This window comes from Cavenderia fasciculata (assembly GCF_000203815.1).
Source record: "Cavenderia fasciculata unplaced genomic scaffold Scf_ET2XIPL01COFD4-5, whole genome shotgun sequence".
In the NCBI taxonomy this organism is placed as follows: Eukaryota; Evosea; class Eumycetozoa; order Acytosteliales; family Cavenderiaceae; genus Cavenderia; species Cavenderia fasciculata.
This window is the reverse complement of record NW_004457695.1, coordinates 782,105-808,877: the sequence shown is the minus strand read 5'-3', so window position 1 is coordinate 808,877 and position 26,773 is coordinate 782,105. Positions and strand designations below refer to the sequence as shown.

Here is a 26,773-nt window from a genome sequence, read left to right as displayed (position 1 = left end):
ATAAATAAAATAAAATCAAAAACAATTTAAAAATCAATTACTTTTTCTTATGTTGTACAATTATATTAAATAATTTTATTTATTTGTTTTTTTTCTATTTAAATTTCAATATTATCTAAATCAACATCAGCAGTTGGTTTTGCAACTCTTTGTCTACGTCTATTTTTAAAGGCATCACCAGATGCGATAGTGTTGAGAAGGTCATCAACGACAGCTTCTGGCATGGCAGCTTCTTCTTGACCCTTTTTCTTTCTTTCTTCGGCAGCCAATTTCTTTTTGGCATCTTCTTCTTCCTTGAGCTTCTTGGCAGCTTCTCTCTTTGCAATCTTTTCCATGTTGGCAGCGTTGGCTTCGTTTTCCTTGGCCGATTTGTCATAAGAATCCATAAACTTTACAAACATTTGGAAGAATTCCGATGGATCAATCTTGGCATCTTCACCATAAAAGGTGGCCAATGACTTGAAATCAGTCTCCATTTGAGCAGACTTGGTTGTGATTTGGTCGATATCGTCAGAGGCTTGCTTGATAAACTCGTCAAACTTGGCCTTGAACTGATCTTCTTCGCCGGCTTGAACGAGGTTCTCGACGGTTACTTGGGTTTGCAAAAAGTCCTTGCGCAATGTAGCAATCTCAGACATGGTGTTGGGGAATGAGATCTTGGAGGCAGTCTCAATGTGAGTGAGTTCAGAGGCAAAGTTGGTGAGGGCTGGGAAGTCCTTTTGAAGGACACGTGACAAATAGTGGACGAGTGAGCTCTTGTTGTCGGTTGATTTGGTGTCTCCGAGCTTGGTGATGGTGTTGAGCTTGAAACCATAGGCGTTACCACGAGCAGTACCTCCATTGATAAAGTTACCGAGGATGAGTACGACTTCGAGGATCTTGGGCACCTTGGTAGACTCGTGCAACTCTTTGGTACCGAGTGAGAAGTTTTCAATGTCGAGTTTAATGTCTGTCTTTTTGGGGTCGTAGGCATACTTGAACTTCATACATTGCAAACGTTGCTTGACTTGTGGTACGGCATTGATCTTGAGCGAGAATTGTTCTGCGGGACCGAGCTTGCCAGCATTGTCCTTGTCCTCCTTGAGGAACTCGTTAATGTTGGTAATGTCGTCTTCAGAGGGGAGGAAAGTGATCAAGGCGTCAATATGGTTGGATTGGAACATCTTTTCGTCGCCTGTCAAGATGGCCTTGCAAATGTCGTCGTAGGTCTTGCCCTTGAACTGTGACAAAAAGATGGACAAGTTTTGCGAGGTCTTGGGGTCGATGATTTGCACTGGACCCGATTTCTTGGGTGCGGTACTCTCCTTTTTCTCAATGACCTTGGCTTGGAACACATCTTCAATGTCCTTGTAGTCGAGGTTAATGTCCTTGCTAGAGTCGACCGAGAACTTTGAAAAGATGGTACCGGTGATCTTTTTGTCGTTCAAAGACACCCATTGCAAACCCTTCATCTTGAGTGCAGGGAGTGGGATCTGCTTTCTGGCAGGTGCAGCTGCCTTTTTGCCAAATGCACCGGGAGGTGGTGGGGGTCCGCCCATGCCAGGTGGGGGAGGTGGACCTGGGGGTCCGCCGCCTGGAGGAGGTGGTGGAGGTGGTGGTCCGCTGCCTGGAGGTGGTGGTGGGGGTGGTGGACCGCCGCCTGGAGGTGGAGGAGGTGGTGGAGGGGGTGGACCGCCGCCTCCTGGGGGTGGAGGAGGTGGTGGGGGTGGTGGACCGCCCATAGGTGGTGCAGGGGGTGCAGGTGGAGCAGGTGGAGCGGGTGCGGAGCTGCCAGCTGGAGTGGACTTGTCTGGCGACGCGCCCGACAACTTGAGTTGGGCGATCTGCTCGAGCAGCTGCTGCACCTGGTCGTCCTTGGACTTGAGCTTGCCGGCCAACTCTTCCATCTGCTTGCCAGCACTTTCCTCGTGCTTTTTGATGATATCGTTCTTTTCCTTGAGCTCGAGTTCCTGGGCATTGAGCTTCTTGTTGAGGTCGGTCTGACCCTTGGCGAGCTCGTCAATCTTGGCCTTGAGTGGCAACTCCTTGGCCTCTTGCTCGCACGTCAACAACAGGTTGTCGAGTGGCACGATAATATCGTCATCGACACCGACGTTCTTGTCACGCAACGAGATCTGCTTGATGACACGCGAAGCGATGATCCAGGTACGCAAACCAAGTCCCTCGCCGCTGGGCATCAACAACAGATCCTTGACAATCTCACGGAACGAGTCGACCAACCCAATAGGCTTGATGCGCTCCATAAGCGTCTTGATAACATCGTCAATGTTGGCGAGGTTGAGTCCTGGGAACTCGTTGAATCGGTCCGACATTTCCTTGTTATCCTTGCTCTCTTCTTCTTGGTACACAGTAATCTGAGTATCGAGCTCTGGCGAATCATCATACTCATAGTTGCCCAACTCGTCGAGAATCTCCTTGATTCCCAACCACGAAAATTCTTGACGCAACGAAAGACGCAAATCAATTTCGGGTGGACTATTTACAATCGTGTTGATAAAAGACAAATAAGTCGACTTTAGTCTCAACGACTCTCTCGACTCTTTTTTGCCTGCATTTGTATTATTCTTTAATGCATCAACCAATGATACAAATCTTCTAGTTTCTTTCTTTTCAATTTTGTTAATATTCATTACTTCAATAATCATCCTAAAAAATTAAAACAAAATCATAATTAGAATAACTATCAAGACATCATCATCTTTGATGTATGTACATACTTGTGACCATTGGCAACAGAGAAACAAATAGCATTTAAAAGTCCAATAGCTAATTCATTGATTTTTTCCTAAAAAAAAGATAAACAAATAAGTGTAAGGGAATGTTTTATAAAGTAACTATTCTATTCTATTCTTACATTTGATGAACCTAAACATAAACCAATAACATTTGGGGAATCTTTAACACTGAGTACATAAGAAATACCAATCTTGTTGTTCATAATATTTTTGATGCAATGTAAACATTCCAATTGCTTTTGAAGGTTCTCTTCAGACGATGGTAGTTGTTTGTTGAGAAGACCTAGCAACTCGATCAAACGGGCAGTAGCTTCGAGCTTGTGGAACTGCTTGATCCAATCGAGACCACGTGAACGAAGAGCAACACTAATATCCTTGAGATCAGTCATTGTCAACCCATCACTACCTTGTGAAGGAGATCCCGATGCTGATAGATTTGGCTTTTTAGTCTTGATCGTAGCTAATTCTTTCAATAACTTGATTGCAAAATGATCTGGTGTCTTTTCATTAGATAATTTCTACAAAAAGAGTGAGAGAGATAGGAGAAAAAGAAAAGGAAAAGGAAAAGGGAATGATGAAGATGGAGTATAGTGTTTGTGTATGTTAATATTTATAATAAATAATAATAATAAAAAAACAAACATACATCTTTATGTTGTTCAATGAGTTGAAGTTTTGACTTGTATGGCAATTTTAATAAAACTTCTCTTGACTTTGCATCATTTGCTAATTGTTCCTAATCATTCAAATAATCATAAAAAAAATATAAATATAAATATAAATATATAATTTTATATTTTCAATAACTATAGTTGTCGATGACGAGGTGTGCGTATACATACAGCCAAGATTGCAAATTGCTTTTCAACTTGTTCCATTTTCTTTTGTTCTTCAATTTGCTTTTGTTTCTCAACAACTTTATATATACATATGTATCGGTAAGTAAATATGAAGTGTAAGTATAGAGATTTGTTTTTGTTTTAGGTTTGTTTTAGGTTTACTTACCAGCTTTATCTTGACCAAAATCAATTGGAGAAATAGTTAAAGTAATTTCACCTTTAGATTCATGTTTAGTGCCAGCATGTAAAACAACAGGTAATGTAATATGATTGTTTTCACCAAGAATCATTTGATTGTTGTCTAGTGCATATGTACAGGCTCCAATCTCCTTGTCGCCTGAAAACTTGTTGTGTTCATAGACTTCAATTTCAATTTCTGGTTTCTAATAGAATATTTTAGATGTATAGAAAACAAAAAGTATTAAGATATATGCTGTGATATACAATACAATTGATTACTTACATCTGTTGGATATTTCTCTCTTTTGATTTCAAATTGAGTTTGTTGGTTCCATTCTGGATCAGAAGACTTTGCAACAACCTTTGTTTTGAAACCCTTCTTTTTGTTTCCCCAAGATACCTTGAGGTAAGGACTACAAACACCATCGGATCCGGTAATACCCTTTCCTTTGAGAATGGTGACCTTGAGTCTAAATAACTTTAGATCTCCTCCACTCGGAGAGTGTTGAAGTGCTGGAGTTGACATTTATTTAATAAATGATCAACAACAATAATAATAAATATATTTACAACAAAGGGATAAAAGATTATATATAATAGATAGATAAAATAAATAAGGAAGGGGGTGATGATAATAATACAAGGATGATATATATATATAAATATATAGATAGGGAAGTAAACTTTAAACTAACAAAATGAAACTGCCTACTATTCCTACTACTATACTATACTAGTACCACGATCTACTAGTACTCTCTTATAACCACTTACTTACTTGATGGTTATTCTTTTAATTATGTGTTGAATGAACTAGCTCATCATAAACCTAGCTGCAAAAAAAAAAAAAAAAAAGAGGATCACCATTTTAATTCAAATAATTTATTCTTTTTTCATGAAAACAGTTCTTTATTAGGAGCGAGTCTACTATTATATTTACAGAAATTCATACTTGGAGGAAAGTATTGTTGCACATATACATCAAAAAACCGACTCTGGTGCACTAATGTAGGATATTATTAGATTCTCTGTTCACTACATTCCAATTCATATTTGTACATACATAAATGGGATCATTATTCACCATCATTGTTACTTTGCAAATCTTTGGTACACTTCTCAAATGGAATATATGATAATTTGTATTTCTTATTATCCAAATTGAGGTACAAAGGTCGTTGTTTAAGTTTGTCAAGTCGAACTATTCCTCCAACCAATGTATCTTTTTCAATCAATATAATGCTAGTACCGCCGCCGCTATCATTTGACAATCCTCTTCGAATTTCAAAGTTGAGTGAATGGTGATAATGATTATATATCTCGATAGTTAAATGGATTACATTTGTGTGATTGATGATTTCATCCAATCTGATACTATATTGACCTTTACGACGATCAAAAGAACAAATCAATGTTGTGATGTTGTATGGAAGGAGTAGTTGTTTGGTGTCATAACTGTTTTGGTGGATGTCTTGATTGTTGTTGATTATTTCAATCTTGTTGAGTGAGAAAATATCGGATTCATGTTGTTTAATCATCATCAATGCCAATTTGGTCAATGATGTTAACATAGGTGATTGGTGGTGGATGAGGAAGATAGATTTCACTTTCAATGTGATCATGCAATCGAGAATAGAGTTGGGATTGGTGAGTGACTGAATTAATGGTGGTGAGTGTTGGTGGTGGTGGTATTTGAGAAGCTGCTGCAGTGGTAATATTGTTGTTGTTGTTGGCTAGTGTATTAATAGGTGACCATGTTAAAACTTGTAGATTTGGTGGAGGTGTGAATGGTGCTGTACGAGGTAAATATTCAACATTCTCCAAGATTGTTAGCTCTGTAACTGTATCTGGGATGTTGTTTCTAGTTATTGGGCCATAATATAACAATAATACAAGTTTTTGAACACCATGTGGAATAATCCCATCTTCAAGTTTCAACTCTTTGTCTACATCATGTTCTCCAAAGTTGAGATGAAGCTCTTTGGCCGACGATGGGATGACTCCATTGCTTCCTGCTATCAAACAACAACATTCAAATAGGTTAATGTTGACGGGAGTAGTGTCAGTTGTCTCGTGGAGGATGTATGTTCATTGACGGTGAGTCTCTCGAGATTTGGTGGAATGAAATCGTCGTTGGTGATGTCTGATACACCAATCAAGGTGAGATCTTGAAGAGTGGTATTGGTGGGGAGGATAATAGGATTGGCAGGAACGGGCATTTTGTTGTTGGACTGGATAATGGAGAGACTGACCAACAATGTGAGATGACTAGTATCGCAGAGTTGTGTTGGCTGGATATTATTGATTTCGAGATAGAGTAAGGTGGTATTATCTTTAGAATGAGGTCTAGAATGTCTGGATCGGATGGTGGCGGTAAATAGAATGACAGACGAGTCAGTGTCGACGGCCATGACTTGACCGTAAAAGACGCATTTTCATAGATGACCAACTCTATGACACTTGGAGAAAAGTATTCTTTATCAAGAATGTACTCTGTCCGACTCGATTGGATATGTTTGGTATGTCCTCGTTTGATCGCCCGTCATTGATTTTAAAATGCTTTCTCTGAAGTTCTGCTTCAGTGTTGGAAACTAAGAATAAACATATTGTTGAATGCTTTCATCTCGAGGTTGTGTAGTGTTTGAATGGAGTATACCTCACTATAATTATTATTATTATTATTATTATTATTATTATTATTATTATTATTATTATTATTATTATTATTATTATTATTATTATTATTATTATTATTATTATTATTATTATATAATGGTTCAACATGTTTAAAGAAGGAATATAGTTTGAACTACTATCATGGGTATCTTTTTGAAAGATAAAGCTGCATAATAGCGAGTCCAACTTTTCTCTTAGATTGTAGTACAATGCTTTACATGACAACAATAAACAGATTACATCTACATTGTTATCGATGTATTTGATGATGTTGAGAATGATTAAATCTGATATCTGTCTAGAATTAAATGATGATGAACATATGTCATTATTATCCACCTCTTTTTGTTGCTTTGACATTTTAGGTGAAAATGAAATAAAATAATTAAATAAATAAATAATAAATAATTATTACTTTGTTATTTATCTTTTTATTTGGAAATTAAACACACCCGATTACTATCATTATTATATTAATTTTCATAATTATTTATTTAAATATTATATAATTATAATAATTTTTTTTTGGTTTGGCTATTTATTTATTATTTCTCATCACAATGATGATGATTCTCATATCATTGTTTTTTTGATCCATGGAACAGATGATAAATGGCATGCTGTACGAGCCCCACACAAATTGAGGTACAAAGGTTGTTGTTTGAGTTTGTCCTTCTCAAGTCGAACTATTCCTCCAACCAATGTATCTTTTTCAATCAATATAATGCTAGTACCGCCGCCGCTATCATTTGACAATCCTCTTCGAATTTCAAAGTTGAAGTTGTGATAATATATATAAATATCGATTATTAAATGGATTACATTGGTGTGATTGATGATTTCATCCACTCTGATACTACATTTAGTAGTTTTACATTCATACGTACAACAGGTCAATGTTGTGATGTTGTATGGAAGAAGTAGTTGTTTGGTGTCATAACTGTTTTGGTGGATGTCTTGATTGTTGTTGATTATTTCAATGTTGTTGAGTGAGAAAATATCTCGTTTATCTTGTTTAATCATTATTAATGCCAATGTAGTCAATGATGTTGGAACGTAGGTGGTGGGTGGTCGTGGATGATATATGTCTTCACCAAAAGGATGGATGTGTGATTGGTGAGTGGCATAATCAACTGAAGTGATGGTGGTGAGCGTTGGTGGTGGTGGTATTTGAGTAGCTGCAGCGGCAGCAGCAGTTGTAACACTATTATGAGGTGACCATGTTAATACTTTTAGATTTGGTGGAAGTATGAATGGTGCTGTACGAGGTACTTGTTTAATATTCTCCAAGAGTGTTAGCTCTGTAACCGAGTCGGGAATATTATCTCTAGTTACTGGACCATGATAGTACCACAACACTAGTTTTTGAACACCATGTGGAATAGTTCCATCTTCAAGTACCAACTCTTTTTCTATTCTTTCATCATGTCCAAAGTTGAGGTGAAGTTCTTTGATCGAGTGTGATGATGATGGGATGACTATATTTCTTCCTTTTATCAAACAATATTCCAACTTTAAATAGGTTAATGCCGATGGGAGCAGTGTCAGTTGTATCGTAGGCGAGGAATGATGGATTTTTAGGTATTCATTGACGGTGAGTCTCTCGAGATTTGGTGGAATGAAATCGTTGGTGATGTCTGATACACCAATCAAGGTGAGATCTTGAAGAGTGGTATTGGTGGGGAGGATAATACGATTGGCAGGAACATGTTTTGGTGTGGAAAAGTACTTGTTCCTAATAGAGAGACTGACCAAAGATGTGAGATGACTGATATCACAGAGGTGGTCCGTTTCGATATTATTGATCTTGAGATGGAGTAACGACGGTGGTAGTATCTTGAGAATCTGGTCTAGAATGTCTGGATCCTCGCGCGGTGGTAAATAGAATGACAGACGTGTCAGTGTCGACGGCCATGACCTGACCTCATAATAAACATGTTCGTAAATGACCAACTCTTTGACACTTGGAGGAAAGTAGCTTTGTTCAACAATGTACTTGTTGTCGTCCTGACGTGCAAACGATTCGATATGTACTGTTCGAACATTGATGTTTGGTATGTTGGCATCCCAGATGTTACAACGGTTTCTATAATGCTCTATAAAACAGTGACGTAAACTAATAACAAGTATATTCTTGAATGCTTTCATACAAATGTTGCGTGGTTTTGAAAGGGGGAATCTGTCTTGATAATAACCCATGTCATAGAATGATTGAAAATGTTTAAAGAATACTAAAAGTGGAGGATATGAAGGAAGAGGAGGAATAGTACTATTGCTATGATAACTGGCAGTTGTAGAGTTTGGGTTATAGTGATAGCTTTTATTGTTGTACAAATCTCTACAAATCCCTTCAAACTTTTCCCTTAGCCTGTACAATGCTTTACATGACAATAGTAAACAGATTACATCTACATTGTTGTCGATGTATTTGATGATGTTGAGAATGATTAAATCTGATATCGGTCTAGAATTAAATGATAAACATTGATCAATCTGAATGTTCTCCATTTGTAAAAAAAAATATTTATATAAATAATAATAAATAGAGAATCCAAGAAGAAATGGATTCAAATTACACCAATTGCCAAACTATAATGATTTATATCTCTATTATGATAGTGATAGTGATATGAGCAATAAGGGTGAAACAAATTCACAACGATATGCTTTTGTAGGTAGATGATAATATTTCACAGAGATTGAACCATGACCACCCATCAACCCTCTAATTATTATTTATTTGTGTAACCACCATTGTATGGTGAACATTGAAAAGTGATCACCACACTATTCGACCCTCACCACTACTTGTTCACCTTTGGTTTCAGTGTTATCAATCAATGCAAACATGTTCTTCCCTCCTTTTTCATGTTGTTGTTGTTGTTGATCCTAATCCCTATGTTTTGTTTTTCTTGTCAAATTAGTACGTTTGCAAATCCCGAAGAAAAAAGAATCTATGATCAAGTACTTGAAATTTATGTCAATGGTAAACTGGTCAGAGGTCAAGGTAAAAAATATGTGATACCAGAAGGTAGCAAGGAATCATCAGTTGGTCATTTAACAAGTAGAAAATCTACAATTATTCTCATGGTACTTGTAACCAATTTATTCCTCTTCTTTTAAAGAAAACGTTTTCCTGGACTCTTGTTTAATATTAATAAATATTAATATATATAAATGAATATGAATACCAATAAAAAAATAGTAATAGTAAATTTATTATTATATTTTAAATTTCTTTACTTGGCGATATCGTTGATTCACTTTGTTTCCTTTTCCTGTTTCTGTCGTCTTTAAGATATTTAATTTTTTAAAATTATTATTATTATTATCGTTATGGTTATCCATATTATTTATATCCTCTTCTCCATCTTGATATTCCTCATCTTCCAATTCTATAATCTTTTTACCATTCATTTTTGTAATATTACTATTATTATTATTATTATTGTTTGACTTTTCATAAATATTCTTTTTCTTTTTTAATTGATGATACCCATTCTCATGTTGTTGTTGTTTTGGTTGTTTAGTATGGCTACCATTATTATTATTATTATCATGATCATTTTGATGACCTTCTTTTATAATTGAAAAATCCTCTTTATGTGTGCCATTTTGATTATTATTATTATTATTAGTTGTATTTGTTGTTGTTGTTGTTGTAGTTGTTATAGTTTCATTATTATTAATATTATCAATATTTAAAATAAATTCCATATCAATGAATTGTTGTTGAGGTAGTTTATCAATTAAATATTTATCGAGATGATTTGTGATTTGGATGTGTGCAAGAATTTCATCGGTATGCGATGAACGGTGGTGACCTTGGATGATACTGATTATGTTTTGTTTGACGACAATTTCGATGCTGATCATGGGACCCTTTCGTGGGTTGGTGGCAGACTCGATCAAAGTGATCATGATGATGGACGACGAGATGGTAGAGGCGGGAGTGTATCGGATGCGAACCGGGTACTTCATCTCTATCGTCTCCATGACCTGACATATTCGCAAAAACATGTCCATGTGACGGAGGATGGACGCACTCTTGCCCAATACATCGTCACCCGACGACGACATGGATATGGCAGGGCTAGACAACGCGGCGTGTGGTAAAAGTTGTTGTTGCGTTTGCGAGGGGGTTTGATTGGGTTGTTGCTTTTTGCCAAATACCAATCTTGGATTCCGATTAAAGATATTCAAAACCAATTGTTTTTGGGATCTTTTCATTTGTAGTACCGTTATTTTACATAGTACCAATTTTAATACAAATAATAATCTATCAATTTTTTGTTTACCAATTTCTTGTTGTTGTTGTTGTTGATTATTAAATTGAACAATCTGTTGTTGCGGTTGTTGTTGTTGTGGTTGAAGAGGAGGTGTAGGAGAAGGAGTTTTTGATTTTTTAACAGTATCCATTCCAATAAATAAATTCAAGTTTCCACATTCTATTCTTAATTCTTTTTCTGTTTGTATTATATTTTCATTCTTATTTTCTGATTGTGATAATTCTCTACACAACTAAATAATTATTAATAATAATAGATATTAATATATATATCAATCTAAATAAATAAATAAGTATATTTGTATATATTTACATTTTCAAACAATTCATTATTAAATTGATATTTTTGAGCCTTGTTTAATAATTTTGTACATTTAAAAAAAGAAAGTTTCCGAAATTCATCCAAAGTTGCTTTATCCCATTTACTTTGCTCATCTAAATTAATTTTATATTTTGGTATTACTAAAAATATAATAATAAATAAACATTATTAAAAATTTTAATTAACATATATATTTTGTTTTTGATTTTTTTTTTAGATTTACATACAAGTTTGTCTATCAAAATTATTTGAAGAATTATTATTATTAAAAATATTATTTTGTTCTCTGGATTTAACATTTACATAGAGTTTTTTATCGATTGATGATTGATAGGGTAGATGAGGAAATTCGATTACTATTTCACCTTTTGCACCTCTTGATAATGATGCCTCTGTTTGTTCGATAAACGATCCTGCAGTGTAGAATCCATAGTCCAATGATAGCTTTTTGTTGGATGCAATTGCCGATGCCACCGATGTTGAAGGATTGTTGCTATTGTTGGATGTGAATGGGGAGATGGTATCTTTTCCCTTGAGTCTCCATTTCGATCGCAGTATGGAAACATCGTTCCACCACGACGACACTGTATTGATGGTTGATTTCATTCGAGCAGCTCCTTGAATCAGTTTGTCTCCCATGGTCGATAGACTCTGTTGCTTTGAACTGATTTTGATCATTGTGTCTGACAACTCACGATTCATCGATATGGGAGGCTTGTCGACATTGCACACTGCCACGTCCTTGTTGCCTTTGAAATCGATCAAATTTAAGATTTGCTCCAACTCTATACGTGCCAAATTCATGTGGTCTGCAAATTCTACCATTGGAGGTGGTCCCATATGTTGTTGTTGTTGTTGTTGTTGTTGTTGTTGTTGTTCATTTTGTTGTTGTTGTTGCTGTTGTTGTTGCTGCTGTTGTATCTTTTGTTGTTGTTGAAAGAACTCTTGTTGTCTAATATGATGTAATGCTTGCGCAAACTTGGCTTCAGAGTTTGTTGTACTGTAGAATAGAATATATATTGTCGTTAGAATAATCAAATATTATCAAATATATTTTCAATACATACAAAGAGGGATACTCTGAACCAAACTGATCAACTTGAGCAAATAGGAGGATTGTCAGGTGGGATTGAAATCGATATTCTAAAGTCTGCTTCGTTGACCATATTATTGGCAGTAGTCGTAGTTGTACTTGTCTGCTGCTGCTGCTGCTGCTGCTGCTGATCGTCATCCAACATTGTCACATCCTTTTTCATCTCTGTAGTAGAAGTTGTAGAAGTCGTTGAAGTTGGTGGTGTGTCTGTAGTACTACTACTCATTCTTGCTCTTCATTTATATCTTTTTCTAGAAAACACAAACAACACTCTATCTATCTCTTTAGTGATCGTTCTGTTCTCTCTTTTGATCAACACTACTACTACTACTACTACTACTACTCGTTCGTCAGTCTAAATCGCGATGCAAAGATTATAATCTAGTTGTTGCTAATGTTCAAAAGATGATAAAGAACAAGATAGAATAGAATAGGCGTAGGATGAATGATGTTTTTGAGGTGGGTTTATTAATAAAAAAAAAATTTTCAGGCAACTTCAGCGCGATCAATTAAAGTGGGGGGAGGGAACATGATCTTTTGTAAAGTTAGTACACATCTTTCATTGTATACATATATATAACTTATAATACATATACACAAACATTTCATAGATACAGATATGTCAGCAGTAGCACCATCAACAACTTCAGCATCAGGAGGAGCAGCAACATCTAATAATAACAATGCGCAATTCAACTTTTTCAAAATGTGTATAGGTAGACCAGTAGTAGTCAAACTTAACAATGGTGTAGAATATAGAGGTATCTTGGAAGTAGTAGACGGCAATATGAATATAGTAATGGAACAAACAGAAGAGTATTTAAATGGACAATTGAAAACAAAATATGGTGATTGTTTCTTGAGAGGAAATAATGGTATTGTATCAATCTAATCGAATCAATCTATCTTCATCTTACAATACTAATCTAATCATCAATTGAATTATTTCTTTCTTTATTAGTTTTATATATATCAGCACAATCTAAAAAATAAATAATAATAATTGGAATAATAATAATACATAACAACAATCAAATCAAATCTAATCAATATCTTTCATTTACACTCTATGGAAACAAACAAACTTAATTGTTTGTTATTTTATAACTTTTATTGTTTAATCTTTTCAGAGATTTCAATTAAATTATCGTCTGGGTCTCTAATATAGATGGAAAGAATGGGACCACAAGCACCTGTTCTTGGGATGGGGCCCTCTTCAATTGGTATATTGTGTTTAAACATGGTTTGGATGACCTTGATGATTGGTATACGAGATATAAAGCATAGATCCAACGATCCTGGTGTTGGATGACTTGCATGTGGTTTGAATTCTCTGCCTGCCACATGAATATTGATTTTCTGTAAATCATTGATTCTAAGTGCTATACGATCAGATTGTTGACCAAATATCTCCTTTTCCAATCCAATTATATCACAGTAGAATTGTAAACATTTATCCAAATCTTTTGTTGTTAAAACATAATGATCTAATCTTTCTAATATACTATTATTATTATTTATATTAGTTGTAGTAGTTGTAGGTATTGTAGACGTAGTTGTTGTAGAAGATGTAGTTAATATTGGTTGTTGATTATTATTAATATTATTATTATTTTGATTTTTGGCCAATTGATCATGATTATAAATATTATTTAAATCTAATTGTGAAGATGGTAAGTTTAATGGTTGAGGTTGTGGTTGATTCCAAGGAGCTTGATTCATTTTATCAATTAATTTTAAACTTGCATAGTTTGGTGGGATTCTTGTTAGATGGGAATAGACGATTGCCAAGATTTCAGAATCTACCAATGCACCGTGTGTTCGTCTTAACAATAGCTTGTCTATTTTAAGCTGACTGCTAATTGCATCCAAGTTGTAGCTAACGTCTTTAATCACCTTTCTATAGTACTTCATGGTGCAAAAACATTTCTTGGAGCGATTGATGGGTATTTTTGAGCGCATCATCTCTTGAATTAGCATACGATGGTCAAAGGCCAAGTTGTGAGCGACTAAAAGGGCGTCGCCTACAAAGTCCATAAAACTAGCCAACACAAACTCGATAGGAGGTGCCGAGCTGAGCAAATAGGCATTCAAGTTGTGTACCTTGGCAGCTTCCGGATGAATAGGTGCTTTCGGTTTGGCATAACTCTGGAATGTAAGGCCTGTACGACATCCATCGATTAATTCAACGGCACCTACTTCAATAATACTATCTTCACTACCGAATCCAGTTGTTTCCAAGTCAAAACATATAACTCTACCACTCGCAACTGGTTCTTCTATTTCAGTAAATCCTCTCATTTCTGTTAACCATGTTGGTGTAGGTGGAGGACTATTCATATTATTGTCCGTCGTAGTAGTACCGCTGCTACTGCTGCTGCTGACGTTGTCAGCAACTGATTGTTCCTTTTTTCTTCGTTTGGCCTCGGCATCTAATAATAGTTGTTTTTCGTCGTCGACTGATGGCGCGCCGGAACTACTCGTTTTTCTTCCAGCCGTATCCATCATTCCACCAATAATATTGGTGTCATCTATTATTACTCCATGTGGACTACTATTCCTGCTATTAAAGTTCATCCATAACGGTAGCATCCGTTTTGATGTTGTTGTTGTACTTTTATCAGCTGCATCATCATTATTATTATTATTATTATTATTATTATTTGATAATGTAGTTTTCTTGGTTTGACTATTAGGCGGGCTACTATTATTACTATTATTACTATTATTATTGGTGTTGTCGTTGCTATTATGCATGATAACATCATTGTCAAGATCTGTGTATCGATCAGATGATGTTGAGGGGGATGAGGGGGCATCTGTGTTGTGAGGGGGCATCATGTCTGTGATGACCGGAGGTTGCTGTGGTTGTGGTTGTGGTTGGCTACCACCACTACCACCTATTTTTGTAGAATCATGATCAATTAATTTATCATCAAATTGGTTATTAATAATATTCATCTGATGTTGCTGATTATTGGGTTGTTGTGTGGCTATGGTGTTGTGGGTATGATTGTTATTATTAATATTGTTATTGTTGGAGTTTGCTGCTATTGATGATAGTGTAGTAGTCTGTTTGTTGGGGAGGAAGGGAGAAGTAGTGGAGATTGGGGAATTGTTGTAGGATAGCACGCTCTTGTTATGGTTGTTGGTTGTTGGTGTTGTTGTTGACGCTACAAACATCTGACTAGATGCAAAGTTCAATAGATCATCTTCATCTTCTTCCTCATCAACATTGATCATATGGGGTTGTCTCTTACTGCTCATTCTTGCTCTCTCTCTCTCTCTCTTGTTAGGTTTAGCTCTAGCTTGTTGTTGTTGTTTTAAAATTGAAGTGAAGGTGAGCGATGTGAAGTGATGTGAATTTCTAGAATAAGGGAGGGTGGTTCCTATCCTATTGTAGCAGTAGTGAGGGTGTTATGACATCCGATGTTGTGGAAGATGGGGGTTAGTTAGATAATGAGAGGAAACTATCATGTCATAGCATAATAGCCAGTTCGATGATCTGTGGATGATTTGTTGTTAAAGGGGGAATAAGGGAGTAGAGTAGGGGGTGGTTGGTGGTCACCTACCTTTCAATACTGAAGCTATGCTACACACTGTAGAGTCTATCAACCAATCTTTTCTTCAAAGTTCTCTTTGAAAATAAAAAACAACCAACAAACTTGCAACATTTTGCTGATGATCGCCCGTCAAACGCAATGCGTCCTTTGATACAGCGTGTGAAGTTATTTTTGGCACAAACAATCTCGTGCCACAGGAGGTTGGGCTCGTTTCCCACACGGTCGGCGGCCATTCAATCAATCAAATGTTCAGCCAAGCGCTTGACAATCGCTCCTTATCCGTCAATGAAATGTGCTGAGGTTGCTACCCTTTGCTCGCTCCCTACCTTGGTTGTTTGCCTGTTCATATAAATAATCATACCAACAATTATAAAATATACAAATTGAACTTTCTCCTCTCCTGTTAGCCGTTGTATTTAAATTGTTGTCAACAAGGCTTCTTCTTTTTCATCATTGCCACACTCTATCAGTGAATGTTGTGTATTATTATAATAGAATAGAATAGTTTATCTCTTTTAAATCACCCATCAACAAGTCAGTATTACCAATACCTACCTTGCTTGCTTTGCGTTTCAAATTTAAAACTACTCGCAAAGGTGCACATATCAATAATAATTTATTGTTATCGACATCCAATCACAACCATCAGTCTGACCGACCATAGATCCAACAATCAGTCATCAATCACAACATTCATTCCATTTTATGCATCAACCAGAATAATAATAATTACCAAAAAGGGCTTTAGGAATAAAAAAAAAAACAAGAAAAAGAAAAAGAAAAAAAATCTTTGTACTTATAATAATAACAATAATACTAAATAATATAGAATGCATAGAAATAGTGAAGCAACTGTTGCCAATATAGGGTGTGGTGGAGCATCAACAACATCATCTTCATTGATGATGCCGCCGCTCTGCCGATTCGATATCCGAGAATATGACAGTGTGTTGGACGAGCGTGCCGAATCCAAGATCCCACGTCTCCAATTTTCATACAATAGTGATGGTCTGATGGCCATCAGTTCACCCAAGGACCTGTCGATTCGTCCCAACCTGTCCAAGCACTCCAAGATGATGGTCATATGCGACAAGGAGAAAAAGCGCGAGGACGAGGTCGTAGGCGGCTACGGCTGCAACATCAAGCAAATGTTGGTCAACAAATGCGTCCAGTCTGTATACTACTCGTTTGACTTTCACGTCCACCCCAGCTACCGAAACCAGTCGCTCTCGAAAATGCTCATGAAAAATGCCTTGGACCTGATGGTCGGCGACCCCACCTCGTGCTGCCTCATCTCGTCGTCAAAGTCCAACACTGCCATCAACCGTACCATCCAAGGTCAGATCGACAGCTTTCTCCAGTTTGACCAGCGCCAAAGTGCGTGGCCGTGTCACGGCACAACCGGCCTGCTGCCAAGCGTGGCAACATCGACCTACCAAGTCAAAATTGAAAAGCTCAAGGTTGGCACTGACAATGTCAAGAATATCTGGGTCAACGCTTTCAAAAACTACAACTTTACACCAGCCAACTTTGACGACATTATCGTGCACAATAGCAAGTTTCTCGAGTCGGTCTACTACGCCCGTCTCTTTCTCGGCGAACGTGAGTGCGCCCAAGCATCCATCTCTGTCTGGAACCAAGACCTCATCTTTACCTTGCGCGACGGGCTCCATCCCAACGCCAAGACACTCAAGCACCGCCAGCTATTTAGCTGTTTCGCCCAGAATGGATCCACCTTTGAAAATGAACATTTGTTTTCGCAGCTGCTCAACAGAGTCGACCTCGATCACTCTGTCCAAGGTATCGACTACCTCTTTGTCGGCTACGACGTTAAAGATCCATTGGCCGAAGTATACAAGTTAAAAAAAGGTATCAAAAACCTTGAATTCACCGCCACTGTTGGTGCCCTCTCCTCGGCCGACAAGGAGATGGCTGTCCGCTCAGCTTCCAGCAGCAGTAGTGCCACAACCGACTCTTCTTCTTCTGAATCAATCATGTGGAACGATCCACGTGACTATGGTATCCTCATGTTGTACTCTGACCAAGACGACTGCAAGACCATTGTACCACCACTCTCGATTGCCCGTTCACCAAAACTCGAGCAAGCTATCCGTTCCCCAAGAACCCTTTCTCCACACCAATCTCCCAAGGTCAAATCGGTGTCTCCACGTCTCAACCTCAACATCAACCTTTCATCATCCACCTCGCCAGGTCTCTCGCCAAGAAATCTCTTACCAGGTCCCAGCACCCATCATATCAGTGCTCTCGCTCTCAATGCTCTATCTCCAAGAGGTTTAGCTACCGTTCATAATCAAGCTCTTTCTCCAAGAACTGCTTTAACCGCTGTTTATTAAATCGTTATAACAGCCAGTTTATTTTTTTTTTCCATTTCCCTCAACCAACTCGACTCACCACACTACACTCACTACACTACCATACATTACACTTACACTACTCAACCTCACCAACCCCCATCGGATTTATAGAACATCAACAACTAGGACTCTCTCTCTCTCAACACCAAAGGTTAAAAACGTTTTTACCTTTTTTGTTTTTTTCAATCATACTTTTTTCTTTACAATCATATTATACCATAATATCTATTCCATTATTTATTTAATTATAATTATAGTTATAATAATAATACCCAAAACCCTTTAATTATTTATTAAATAATAATAATAATAACTATTATCTCAAAATATATTTATAATATACATTTGTAACAATACTGTATAAATACCAATCATATCGATACTATTACTACGCCACATATACCAATACTCTTATTACCATTACAACTATACAAACATTACCAACATGTAACAATACTTGAACTACCAACATTACATTATGTTATCCAATATAAAAAACAAATAATAATAATAACTATCTATTAATTTATTTTTAAATCAAGAAAATTAATCGGAAATAATAATAATAATAATAATAATAATAATAATATAATATTTATTTAAATATGAATACTAACAATAACAATAACGACAATAACGACAATAATAACTAATAATAATAATCTATCCTATTTATTAAAATCCCGAGATTTAAAATAGTGATCACTCAATATAATAATAAATTTACCTTAATTTTTTTAAATTAATTACTCAAAGAGTTTCAATGGAATGATCGTTGTTATTCTATTCTATTCTATGATTCGATTATTCCATATGGAATGATTGATGACCAACGTACTATATAGAACGGAAACCGAATCACACTGTCAATCATATAAGATCAATCCCGAAAAAGTATCGATTTTATCAGATCCATCCAACCGAAAATTACTTTGAAAAAACAAACTATAAAACTGTGTCGTTTAATTTAGATGATTTATTCATTCGTCACCCTTAGTTTCATTATTATTTGTATATCATATAACATATTACATAACATTTAAACATGTGTAGAAGAGTAGATTGTGGAAAGTGTACTAAACCAACTTGGGCTGGTATGTAGTTTATATATATTCAAAGAAGATATAGCTGTCGAATAACTTCTAGTGTCTAATCATTGATCTATTCTTTCAATGTATATTTATAGGATGTGGTCAACATATTGAAAGTGCTCTATCAGGAGTACCAGTTGATGAAAGATGCAAATGTCCAAGATCATGAATACCAAGTAGTCCTTTGATTATCATTGGTCTATTGGTTACTATTTATTATTTATTTGTTTAATCGCGAATAAAACAACTACAAACACGTATAAACAACACTATTCGATTCAAATGAATATATTATCGTTTCATTTATTGCAAAGTATCTATCTATCTATAGATATAGGTTAATTTAAAAGGTCACCATTGATAGTCCAAACCTTTTCACCTTTGGCAAAGGTCGCAACTCGTTTTAACAAACTTCTAAACAATGGAGCTTGATCAGCAGTAATGGTAAGTGAAAAGTTATTGATAATTTCTTGGGTGCTGGATGATCCACCTCTGTGTAACAAAAATGAGAATATCTTTTCTATAATCTCAGTTGCTTTCAATCCTCCAAATAGTACTGATGCCTGTTCTGCATCTTCAGTATCCAAATTGGATAAAATATTGGTAGATGATAATTGTTGTTGTTGCATTTTTGTTGATGATGATGATGACGATGAAGTATTCGTAGTACTAGTTGTAGAAGTAGTACTGGTTGTTGTAACATTACTCATATTATTATAAGCAACTGATGAATCTTGAATAGTTGGTAATAATTGTGATGATAATTTACTCTTGTTTCCAAATCTTGGTTTACTACTTGTTGTTGTTGTTGTACTATTATTACTATTATTATTATTATTATTATTATTATTTTGATTTGTTAAAGATAAAGGAGCACCTGTAATACCAGATCTACCAGTCCAAGTTGGAGAAGCAAATCTATCGGTTTGTTCAATTCTTGAACGTGATTTCTTTAATACTTCCAAAGCTTTGTTTGCAATTTTCGATGCTTCCTCTTCGATTAGAGCCATTTCAGGACCTGATTGATTCATAATATTATCGTGTTTAAGGGCACTCATACCTCCATCCTTTTGAAATAATTGTTTCAAAATGTCAGTATCCTCTCCCGATGCTTTTGTCGTTTCCTCATCCCCTTCTTTTTGTTCAACCTGTTCTTGTTGCTGTTGTTGATTTCCACCACGTCTTCTTTTCTTGTCTTGGAAATCTTCTGGTAAGATTTCAGAACCTGTTCCATGGAAAATGTCACCCGTCTCGGACCCCTTTTTGATCTTGGAGTAGGAGAGCAAGTCTTTAAAGTGACGAGACTGGAAGAATCTACGTTGTCTTGGATCTTTGAGGATTTTGTTGGACAAGAATTGTTTGTAGATTTGACGATGATAGATCTTTTCTTCAATGGTACCGGTTGTCATTAGACGGTAGATGGTAACATTCTTCTTTTGTCCGATACGGTAGACACGCTCTCTAGCCTGCGTATCAGTTGATGGATTCCAATCTGGATCAAACAAGATGACTCTAGATGCACCTGTGAGGTTGATACCAAGCCCACCAACCTTGGTTGTCAGCAAGAACACAAACAGTGTAGGGTCATTGTTAAACTCTTCAACCATTGCCTGTCTGTTTCTGACCGACGTTGTTCCATCCATACGCAGATACTTATGCTCGCACGATTGGATAAACAACTCGACAATATCGAGCATCTGACGAGTCTGGCAAAAGAGCAGTACTTTGTGTCCCTGTTTGCGCCACATGGGCAAGATCTGCTCGACGACACGAAGTTTGGACGATCGTGTCACGTTTCCATAGTCCTCTGGATGTTCTTCATCGTTGACATCGCGATGCAGAATATCAGGATGATTGCAGATCTTTTTGAGAATGTCAATTGCGTACAGCAGGTTCTTGCGTCCATCCATAACATCTTTTGCTTCATTACTCGACAAAAAGTCAATATACAACTTTTCTTGCAACTCTGTCATTGGACAAAGCAGAACCTGCTCGTTTTTGGATGGTAGACTCTGCAAGACATCCTGTTTTGCACGACGGATCATGTATGGAGAGATGAGGTCACGCAACGCCACTGCGCATTTATAGGCAATCTGCACCTGCAACGATGACGCATTAGAGTACCCTCCCAAGCTGATCGGAACCGAGAACTGTGCCTGAAAGATGGGAAGTGTTCCCAACTTGCCAGGAAACACAAAGTCAAACAATGACCACAACTCTGTCAACTTGTTTTGTATCGGACTGCCCGACAAGATGATACGATGTGATGAGGGAAACTGTTTCACCGCCAAAGTTACATCAGCATCTGGATTACGAATCTTGTGTCCTTCATCCAAGATAATGTACTCCCAGTGGTGTTTGAGTAACAAGTCTTGGTTGATACGCACACTCTCGTAGGTTGTGAGAATAATATGTCCCTTTTCAGCCACTCGTTTCAGTAGTTTAGCTTGTTCCTGTTTATCAGACGATCCCGAAGAATGGAACAAGACTACACGAAAAGGTGGCCACCACGTATGTATCTCCTTGACCCAATTCGACAATAGTGTTGCTGGTGCGACAATAATCGAAGGTCCAGCAAGCTTTTTGCTGTAATGCAACGACGCTAAAAAGGCGATAATCTGTATAGTCTTGCCTAAACCCATCTCGTCACCAATAATACCACCAGTCTCTTGTCCATGCAATTCCCACAACCATTTGACACAAGTCACTTGATACTCGAATAACTTTTTATACAATTCAAATGGTATCTTGAAGTTTTCATCGATTTCATAGTCTTCTCCAATCTCTTCTTCTTCTTGTTCCATTTCTTTATCCAATATCTTTTCATCCATCTCTTCATCATTATTATCGTCTCTCTTTTCATTATTATTATTATCTTGAGACAACATATTTACAATTGAATCTTCATCTTCACCATCCAAAATATTTTCTTCGAGTGTACTTGGAGATGTTATAGATTCGATTGGTTGGATTGTCTTTAATCTATTTTCCAATTGTTGTTCTTTGAGACGTAACAGACGAACTCTTTCACACTTCCATTCATAAAGTCGATCCAAATAGGTTGATTCATTCTTGTCATCTTTCCAAATTTCCTCTACATTTAATCTTTTTCTTTTTTTTCCATCATAATCATCTTTATCATCTTCCTCATCATCTATTTGTACAATTTCATCTTGATTATCGAAATCTTCTTCTTCTTCTTCCTCTTCACCAGAAGGAATATAATCTTGATCTGAATTTTCCTCTTCATCAGATGAAATCTCTATCATTTCTTCCTCTTCCTCTTCATCATCTTGATCAATAATTAATGGTCTAGTAATAGTTGTTTCTCTTCTTAATCTTTTTAATGCATATGTAGGTGGAGGTGATTCTAAAGGAGGTGATGGTATTGATTTAGTCGTTTTCTTTTTCTTTTTCGTTGTTTTTGTTGTTTTAGTAGTCGTAGTCGTTGAAGTAGTCGTAGTACTGGTAGTACTAGTTTGTTGTTTTTTTTGTTTCTTTTCATTTTCTAATACATCATCTAGATCATGAATATCTTTATAAAATTCCTTGTTTGATTGACGTTTTGAAATGCCCTTGTTTGCATTTTTCATCCAATTCTGTCTCTTTTCATGTCTTTCCTGTTGTTTCTTTGTCGATCCAGGTTTTAATACTTTTTCAGGTCCAGAACTGAATCTACCCGAAGAACCTGCTCTAATAGCCACACTACTACCATTATTTCGATTACTATTTTCATTATTTGATATAATTGGAATTATTTTTGTTTGTCTAATAATAATCAAAAACAAAAAAAGCATAAGAATATACATACTAGATATGATATCTTTATCTTTCTATCAAATCTACATACTTTGAAGAAGCAGGGGTCGAAGAAGCAGCAAAAGGAGTAATTTTACCAAGTCTAACCAATTTTTCTCTTTCTGTTTCTTTTACTTTAACATTACCAAACAAAGCTTGATCAAATGTACTTGGAGTATTTAAATCAATTTGTTTCTTTGGTTGGTATTGTTTTTGTACCTTTTTCTTTTTCTCTTCCTCTACCAATTTATTCTTTAATCCTAAGATCACCTTCTCTTCTCTTAATAATTCATTGATTTTTTTTTGCTACACAAGAGAGATAACAGGCCTGTTAATTAGTTACACAGTTCTATTCCATCCCTCGTTGTTATTATTTATCCTGTTTCATACCTTTATCTGTTTTAAAACTTGAAAACTTTTAGCTACTTCATCAAGTGATAGGTCCTTGTTTGAAGCAAATATATTGTTTTTGTTGTTGGATTGATCTTGTGCTCCATCATCACAAGCTTCTAGAAACGAGGTGATTGAATCAATCTCTGTTCTAATCTTGTCAAGTTGATCATTATACTTTTTAATTTCATTTGTTGTAATTGCTCTATCAATCTGTTTGATAACCTTCTTTTCAACCGACGATGAACTATACGAATGAACACCCAATCTTGTTAGATTGTCTAATGCATCCCCAGAGAAATTCTGATTATTATTATTTGGTTTATTATTATTATTGTTATTGTTATTAATATAATTAAAGTTTGTTCTTGTTGTTCTGTTATTATTATAATTTGATGTTGTACTTGTTGTCGAAGTAGTACTCGTCGTTGAAGTTAAATCGATTACATTATTATCATTGTTATCGGTGAAATCAAATTCAAAGTCGTTTAGATCATTGTTGTTATTGTTATTATTGTGAGATACAGGTTTGTTATTGTAGTTGTTATTATTATTACTCATCTCTCTCGGGAAATAATATAATAGTTAAATCGAAAGACTCTTTATTCCCTTTTTTGTGTCAAAGATAATAAACTATTTTTTGGGGTGGTGTCAAAGGGATGATGATCCCATTTCCAAGAAATCACTATCTTTGCATCTTCATATCATAATTATGGTCAGAGAATGAATGAGAATAGTATTGTATTGTAGATATTATGTCATCCCATTTCCATTTTTTATTATTAAATATAAATATATATGTACACTATTATTACTATTATTATGATTTAATAATTTAAACAGTGTCGTCGTGGAATAGCCATCTAGTATCTTTGGGTGATCTTCCTCCAGCCCTCGATGTATAAATCGAATCATCGACAGGCTTTGACTTTTCAGTACAACTGCTCAACATACTCAATATACTTAGACAAATAGATGATACTGTCAATGCTGGTGACCAATGATCGTATACTAGTAGTTATTCCCAATTAATTAAGAATAATAATAAATAGAAGAGAGTAAGTATGTGGTTTAGGTTGGTCATCAGCTGATGATAGACAATAACATACAAATTGATAAACAAATATGACCATTACTATATATATGTGGATGAACTGGTACTGGACCTGTAAATACAACCTCTGTTGTTGGTATATTTAGAAAAAGAGGTATTAGAGTCTATTCTTCTTCTTCTTTAGTTTAACATCTCTATTTATAATGATTCATTCATACCTGGTGACTCTAAAGGATAACCTTGATTGAATCTAAATTGAAGTTTATACTTGTCACCTTGATATAGGGAACCCTCAGTTCCATCGATAGCTATTATCCATTTCTCGAAATTAGTAGCTTCTAATACGGTGATACCGATGGGTGGATTCTTTTCAAGGTCCAATAACTCTTTTTGTAATCTTTTAGTATATCTTGCTGTTGCCATTGTTTGTATATGCAATATCTATGTATCTATGTATGTCCTATGCTATTGTTTTTGCTATTGCTAATAAAATAATCGGTTTGGTTTGAGTTGAACTGATGTGTATGTGTAGTTGTTATTATTGTTGTTGTTAATAATATAATTTATATATCTTTAATAGTTGAATTAAAGTAAAGTGAGAGATGAGTGAATGTGTAAAACGAAAACAAGAATTTGTAATAATGTAATATGTGTATTTTTGCAACCCTAATAATTTTAATTTTTTAATTTTTAATTTATTTATTTTCTCAAAATTAGTATTTTCGAGTCCCGAAGAGTAAAAATTGTTGATAGAAATATTTTTTGAAATGAATGACTTTTTATATCTATCTATAAAAGAGCTAATATTTCTATATATAGTTGTAACTCTACTCTCAAGTTGAGAGTTGAGTATTAAAAGGGGGGATTGTGGAAGAGATAAATATATTTACAGTCGTTTTTCCATTTATTGGTATTATATTGATCAAAATTATGTTTGGTGATCGTTATTATTATTATTTTGATTATTATTATTATTATTATTATTATTATTTTGATTTTGATTTTGATTGTTAATATTATTTTGACTTGTATTAATACTATTATTAGAATCAATTAATTTTTGGGAATCTTGACTTTGATTCATATTATTATTATTAATATTATTTCCAAATGGATTTAAATGACCAATTGATAATCTTAAATTTCGATTGATATCATTTGGTAATTCAACCACTTTAAATAGATATCGATAGGCTAGAGGTATGTGTTGGTCCAATTGTTGTTGGGTGACTCTTGATTTTTTGAATAATCTCAATTCACTTTCATTGTAGGTTTTGAAGATGAGGTCCCAGTCAAAGGTGGCACCTTGTAATGATGCGGCTGTAAAATGACAATTACTGATGAGTGCACCTGTGAAATCGCAGCCATACAGAGTGGACTTTTGAAACTTGGCGTGTTGCAAATCTGCATTTTTAAAGCGAGCATTGATCAAGTTGGCACGTTGAAACAGAGATCCCTGACAAATAGCAGACTCAAACGTAGAGTCTGCCAATTGACAATTATTAAATGATGCATGTGATAAATCCGATCTATCAAATGTCGATCCATTTAAATTCGAATTTGAAAACAATGCATTCTCTGCTTTACAATAATTAAAATTTACTTTTTTTCCTGTTATCTAAATAGAACAAATAAATATAAGTACACTCACTATAATACACTTATATATAATGTTTAACATACTTGTAAAAGAGTTGAAGAATTTAATTTGGAATAGGATAAATTTGATTTGGAAATGATTGAATTGTTAAAAGACTCTTTTGTAAAGTCCATGTTGGATAGATCGATTTGAAGGAGACGTTTGTTTGTCAGTTTGATTTGGTTCCTGTATATCATAATGTCTTTTCTGTCCAAGTCGCTCTTTGATCGTTCAGCCTTTTCAATGACCTTGATCAACCCGTCAATCTGAAAGAATTGTGCCTCTTGCAACACACCCTGTATAGATATACCATCATCAATGATGGGTGGGTGCTTAGTAGAAGGAAATCTTAAAAAGTTAAGTACACATCTAAAGTATTTAGGGTCACGATCAATTAGATAGCATCCATGATTATCCTTGTGTGATATCATAAATTGATTCTCTCTATTAAACTAAAAACAATAAATAATAAATAGGTTAGTATCTAATATAAAATATAACATTAACAATTAATTACTACTTTGTACTTACCATTTTATATAATACAGAGTTTGGGTCAGAGGTAAGAGTTGATCTAGTTGTTTTAAAGATCTTTCCTCCTACATTTAATGATACCCATTCATCTGATGGTGTTGCTTCACTCAATCCATGATGTTCTATCATTCTCTCTATCTCTCCTTCAAAACTACTATATATACAAATAAATAAATAAACAAATAAATCAATAAAT

The 26,773-nt window shown here is 35.3% G+C and overlaps 12 protein-coding genes across 12 annotated transcripts; 4 read left to right on the top strand and 8 right to left on the bottom strand.

Moving 5' to 3' along the window:
* Nucleotides 1–98: 98 nt before the first annotated feature.
* forA (actin binding protein) lies at nucleotides 99–4,280 on the bottom strand (the record flags this gene model as incomplete). The annotated part of the gene is made up of 7 exons (XM_004355337.1): nucleotides 99–2,646; nucleotides 2,718–2,785; nucleotides 2,855–3,253; nucleotides 3,382–3,471; nucleotides 3,578–3,651; nucleotides 3,741–3,957; nucleotides 4,038–4,280. 7 exons carry the CDS (start codon nucleotides 4,278–4,280, stop codon nucleotides 99–101), a joined length of 3,639 nt encoding a protein of 1,212 aa, XP_004355389.1.
* A 1,004-nt stretch (nucleotides 4,281–5,284) lies between these two features.
* DFA_07895 (uncharacterized protein) lies at nucleotides 5,285–6,790 on the bottom strand (the record flags this gene model as incomplete). Its single annotated transcript, XM_004355336.1, has 4 exons — nucleotides 5,285–5,769; nucleotides 6,247–6,345; nucleotides 6,416–6,563; nucleotides 6,677–6,790. 4 exons carry the CDS (start codon nucleotides 6,788–6,790, stop codon nucleotides 5,285–5,287), a joined length of 846 nt encoding a protein of 281 aa, XP_004355388.1.
* Nucleotides 6,791–7,003: 213 nt separating this feature from the next.
* On the bottom strand, nucleotides 7,004–8,938 carry DFA_07894 (uncharacterized protein; the record flags this gene model as incomplete). Its single annotated transcript, XM_004355335.1, has 3 exons — nucleotides 7,004–7,190; nucleotides 7,314–7,942; nucleotides 8,465–8,938. 3 exons carry the CDS (start codon nucleotides 8,936–8,938, stop codon nucleotides 7,004–7,006), a joined length of 1,290 nt encoding a protein of 429 aa, XP_004355387.1.
* Nucleotides 8,939–9,093: 155 nt separating this feature from the next.
* On the top strand, nucleotides 9,094–9,553 carry DFA_07893 (uncharacterized protein; the record flags this gene model as incomplete). Its single annotated transcript, XM_004355334.1, has 2 exons — nucleotides 9,094–9,101; nucleotides 9,355–9,553. The coding sequence occupies 2 exons, from the start codon at nucleotides 9,094–9,096 to the stop codon at nucleotides 9,551–9,553; spliced, it is 207 nt and encodes a 68-aa protein (XP_004355386.1).
* A 99-nt stretch (nucleotides 9,554–9,652) lies between these two features.
* DFA_07892 (uncharacterized protein) lies at nucleotides 9,653–12,359 on the bottom strand (the record flags this gene model as incomplete). Its single annotated transcript, XM_004355333.1, has 5 exons — nucleotides 9,653–10,254; nucleotides 10,681–10,951; nucleotides 11,032–11,180; nucleotides 11,268–12,023; nucleotides 12,140–12,359. The coding sequence occupies 5 exons, from the start codon at nucleotides 12,357–12,359 to the stop codon at nucleotides 9,653–9,655; spliced, it is 1,998 nt and encodes a 665-aa protein (XP_004355385.1).
* Nucleotides 12,360–12,752: 393 nt separating this feature from the next.
* lsm6 (LSM domain-containing protein) lies at nucleotides 12,753–13,126 on the top strand (the record flags this gene model as incomplete). Its single annotated transcript, XM_004355332.1, has 2 exons — nucleotides 12,753–13,008; nucleotides 13,095–13,126. The coding sequence occupies 2 exons, from the start codon at nucleotides 12,753–12,755 to the stop codon at nucleotides 13,124–13,126; spliced, it is 288 nt and encodes a 95-aa protein (XP_004355384.1).
* A 117-nt stretch (nucleotides 13,127–13,243) lies between these two features.
* On the bottom strand, nucleotides 13,244–15,929 carry DFA_07890 (DNA polymerase III; the record flags this gene model as incomplete). Its single annotated transcript, XM_004355331.1, has 3 exons — nucleotides 13,244–15,500; nucleotides 15,730–15,770; nucleotides 15,879–15,929. The coding sequence occupies 3 exons, from the start codon at nucleotides 15,927–15,929 to the stop codon at nucleotides 13,244–13,246; spliced, it is 2,349 nt and encodes a 782-aa protein (XP_004355383.1).
* Nucleotides 15,930–16,526: 597 nt separating this feature from the next.
* On the top strand, nucleotides 16,527–18,050 carry DFA_07889 (uncharacterized protein; the record flags this gene model as incomplete). Its single annotated transcript, XM_004355330.1, has 3 exons — nucleotides 16,527–16,704; nucleotides 16,731–16,871; nucleotides 17,497–18,050. 3 exons carry the CDS (start codon nucleotides 16,527–16,529, stop codon nucleotides 18,048–18,050), a joined length of 873 nt encoding a protein of 290 aa, XP_004355382.1.
* Nucleotides 18,051–19,116: 1,066 nt separating this feature from the next.
* DFA_07888 (uncharacterized protein) lies at nucleotides 19,117–19,331 on the top strand (the record flags this gene model as incomplete). The annotated part of the gene is made up of 2 exons (XM_004355329.1): nucleotides 19,117–19,165; nucleotides 19,258–19,331. The coding sequence occupies 2 exons, from the start codon at nucleotides 19,117–19,119 to the stop codon at nucleotides 19,329–19,331; spliced, it is 123 nt and encodes a 40-aa protein (XP_004355381.1).
* A 169-nt stretch (nucleotides 19,332–19,500) lies between these two features.
* Nucleotides 19,501–23,911, bottom strand: ercc6 (SNF2-related domain-containing protein; the record flags this gene model as incomplete). The annotated part of the gene is made up of 4 exons (XM_004355328.1): nucleotides 19,501–20,674; nucleotides 21,113–22,930; nucleotides 23,013–23,266; nucleotides 23,351–23,911. The coding sequence occupies 4 exons, from the start codon at nucleotides 23,909–23,911 to the stop codon at nucleotides 19,501–19,503; spliced, it is 3,807 nt and encodes a 1,268-aa protein (XP_004355380.1).
* Nucleotides 23,912–24,185: 274 nt separating this feature from the next.
* Nucleotides 24,186–24,827, bottom strand: ube2w (ubiquitin-conjugating enzyme E2W; the record flags this gene model as incomplete). Its single annotated transcript, XM_004355327.1, has 3 exons — nucleotides 24,186–24,361; nucleotides 24,460–24,516; nucleotides 24,623–24,827. The coding sequence occupies 3 exons, from the start codon at nucleotides 24,825–24,827 to the stop codon at nucleotides 24,186–24,188; spliced, it is 438 nt and encodes a 145-aa protein (XP_004355379.1).
* Nucleotides 24,828–25,332: 505 nt separating this feature from the next.
* Nucleotides 25,333–26,706, bottom strand: DFA_07885 (uncharacterized protein; the record flags this gene model as incomplete). The annotated part of the gene is made up of 3 exons (XM_004355326.1): nucleotides 25,333–26,022; nucleotides 26,088–26,495; nucleotides 26,575–26,706. 3 exons carry the CDS (start codon nucleotides 26,704–26,706, stop codon nucleotides 25,333–25,335), a joined length of 1,230 nt encoding a protein of 409 aa, XP_004355378.1.
* Nucleotides 26,707–26,773: the final 67 nt, after the last annotated feature.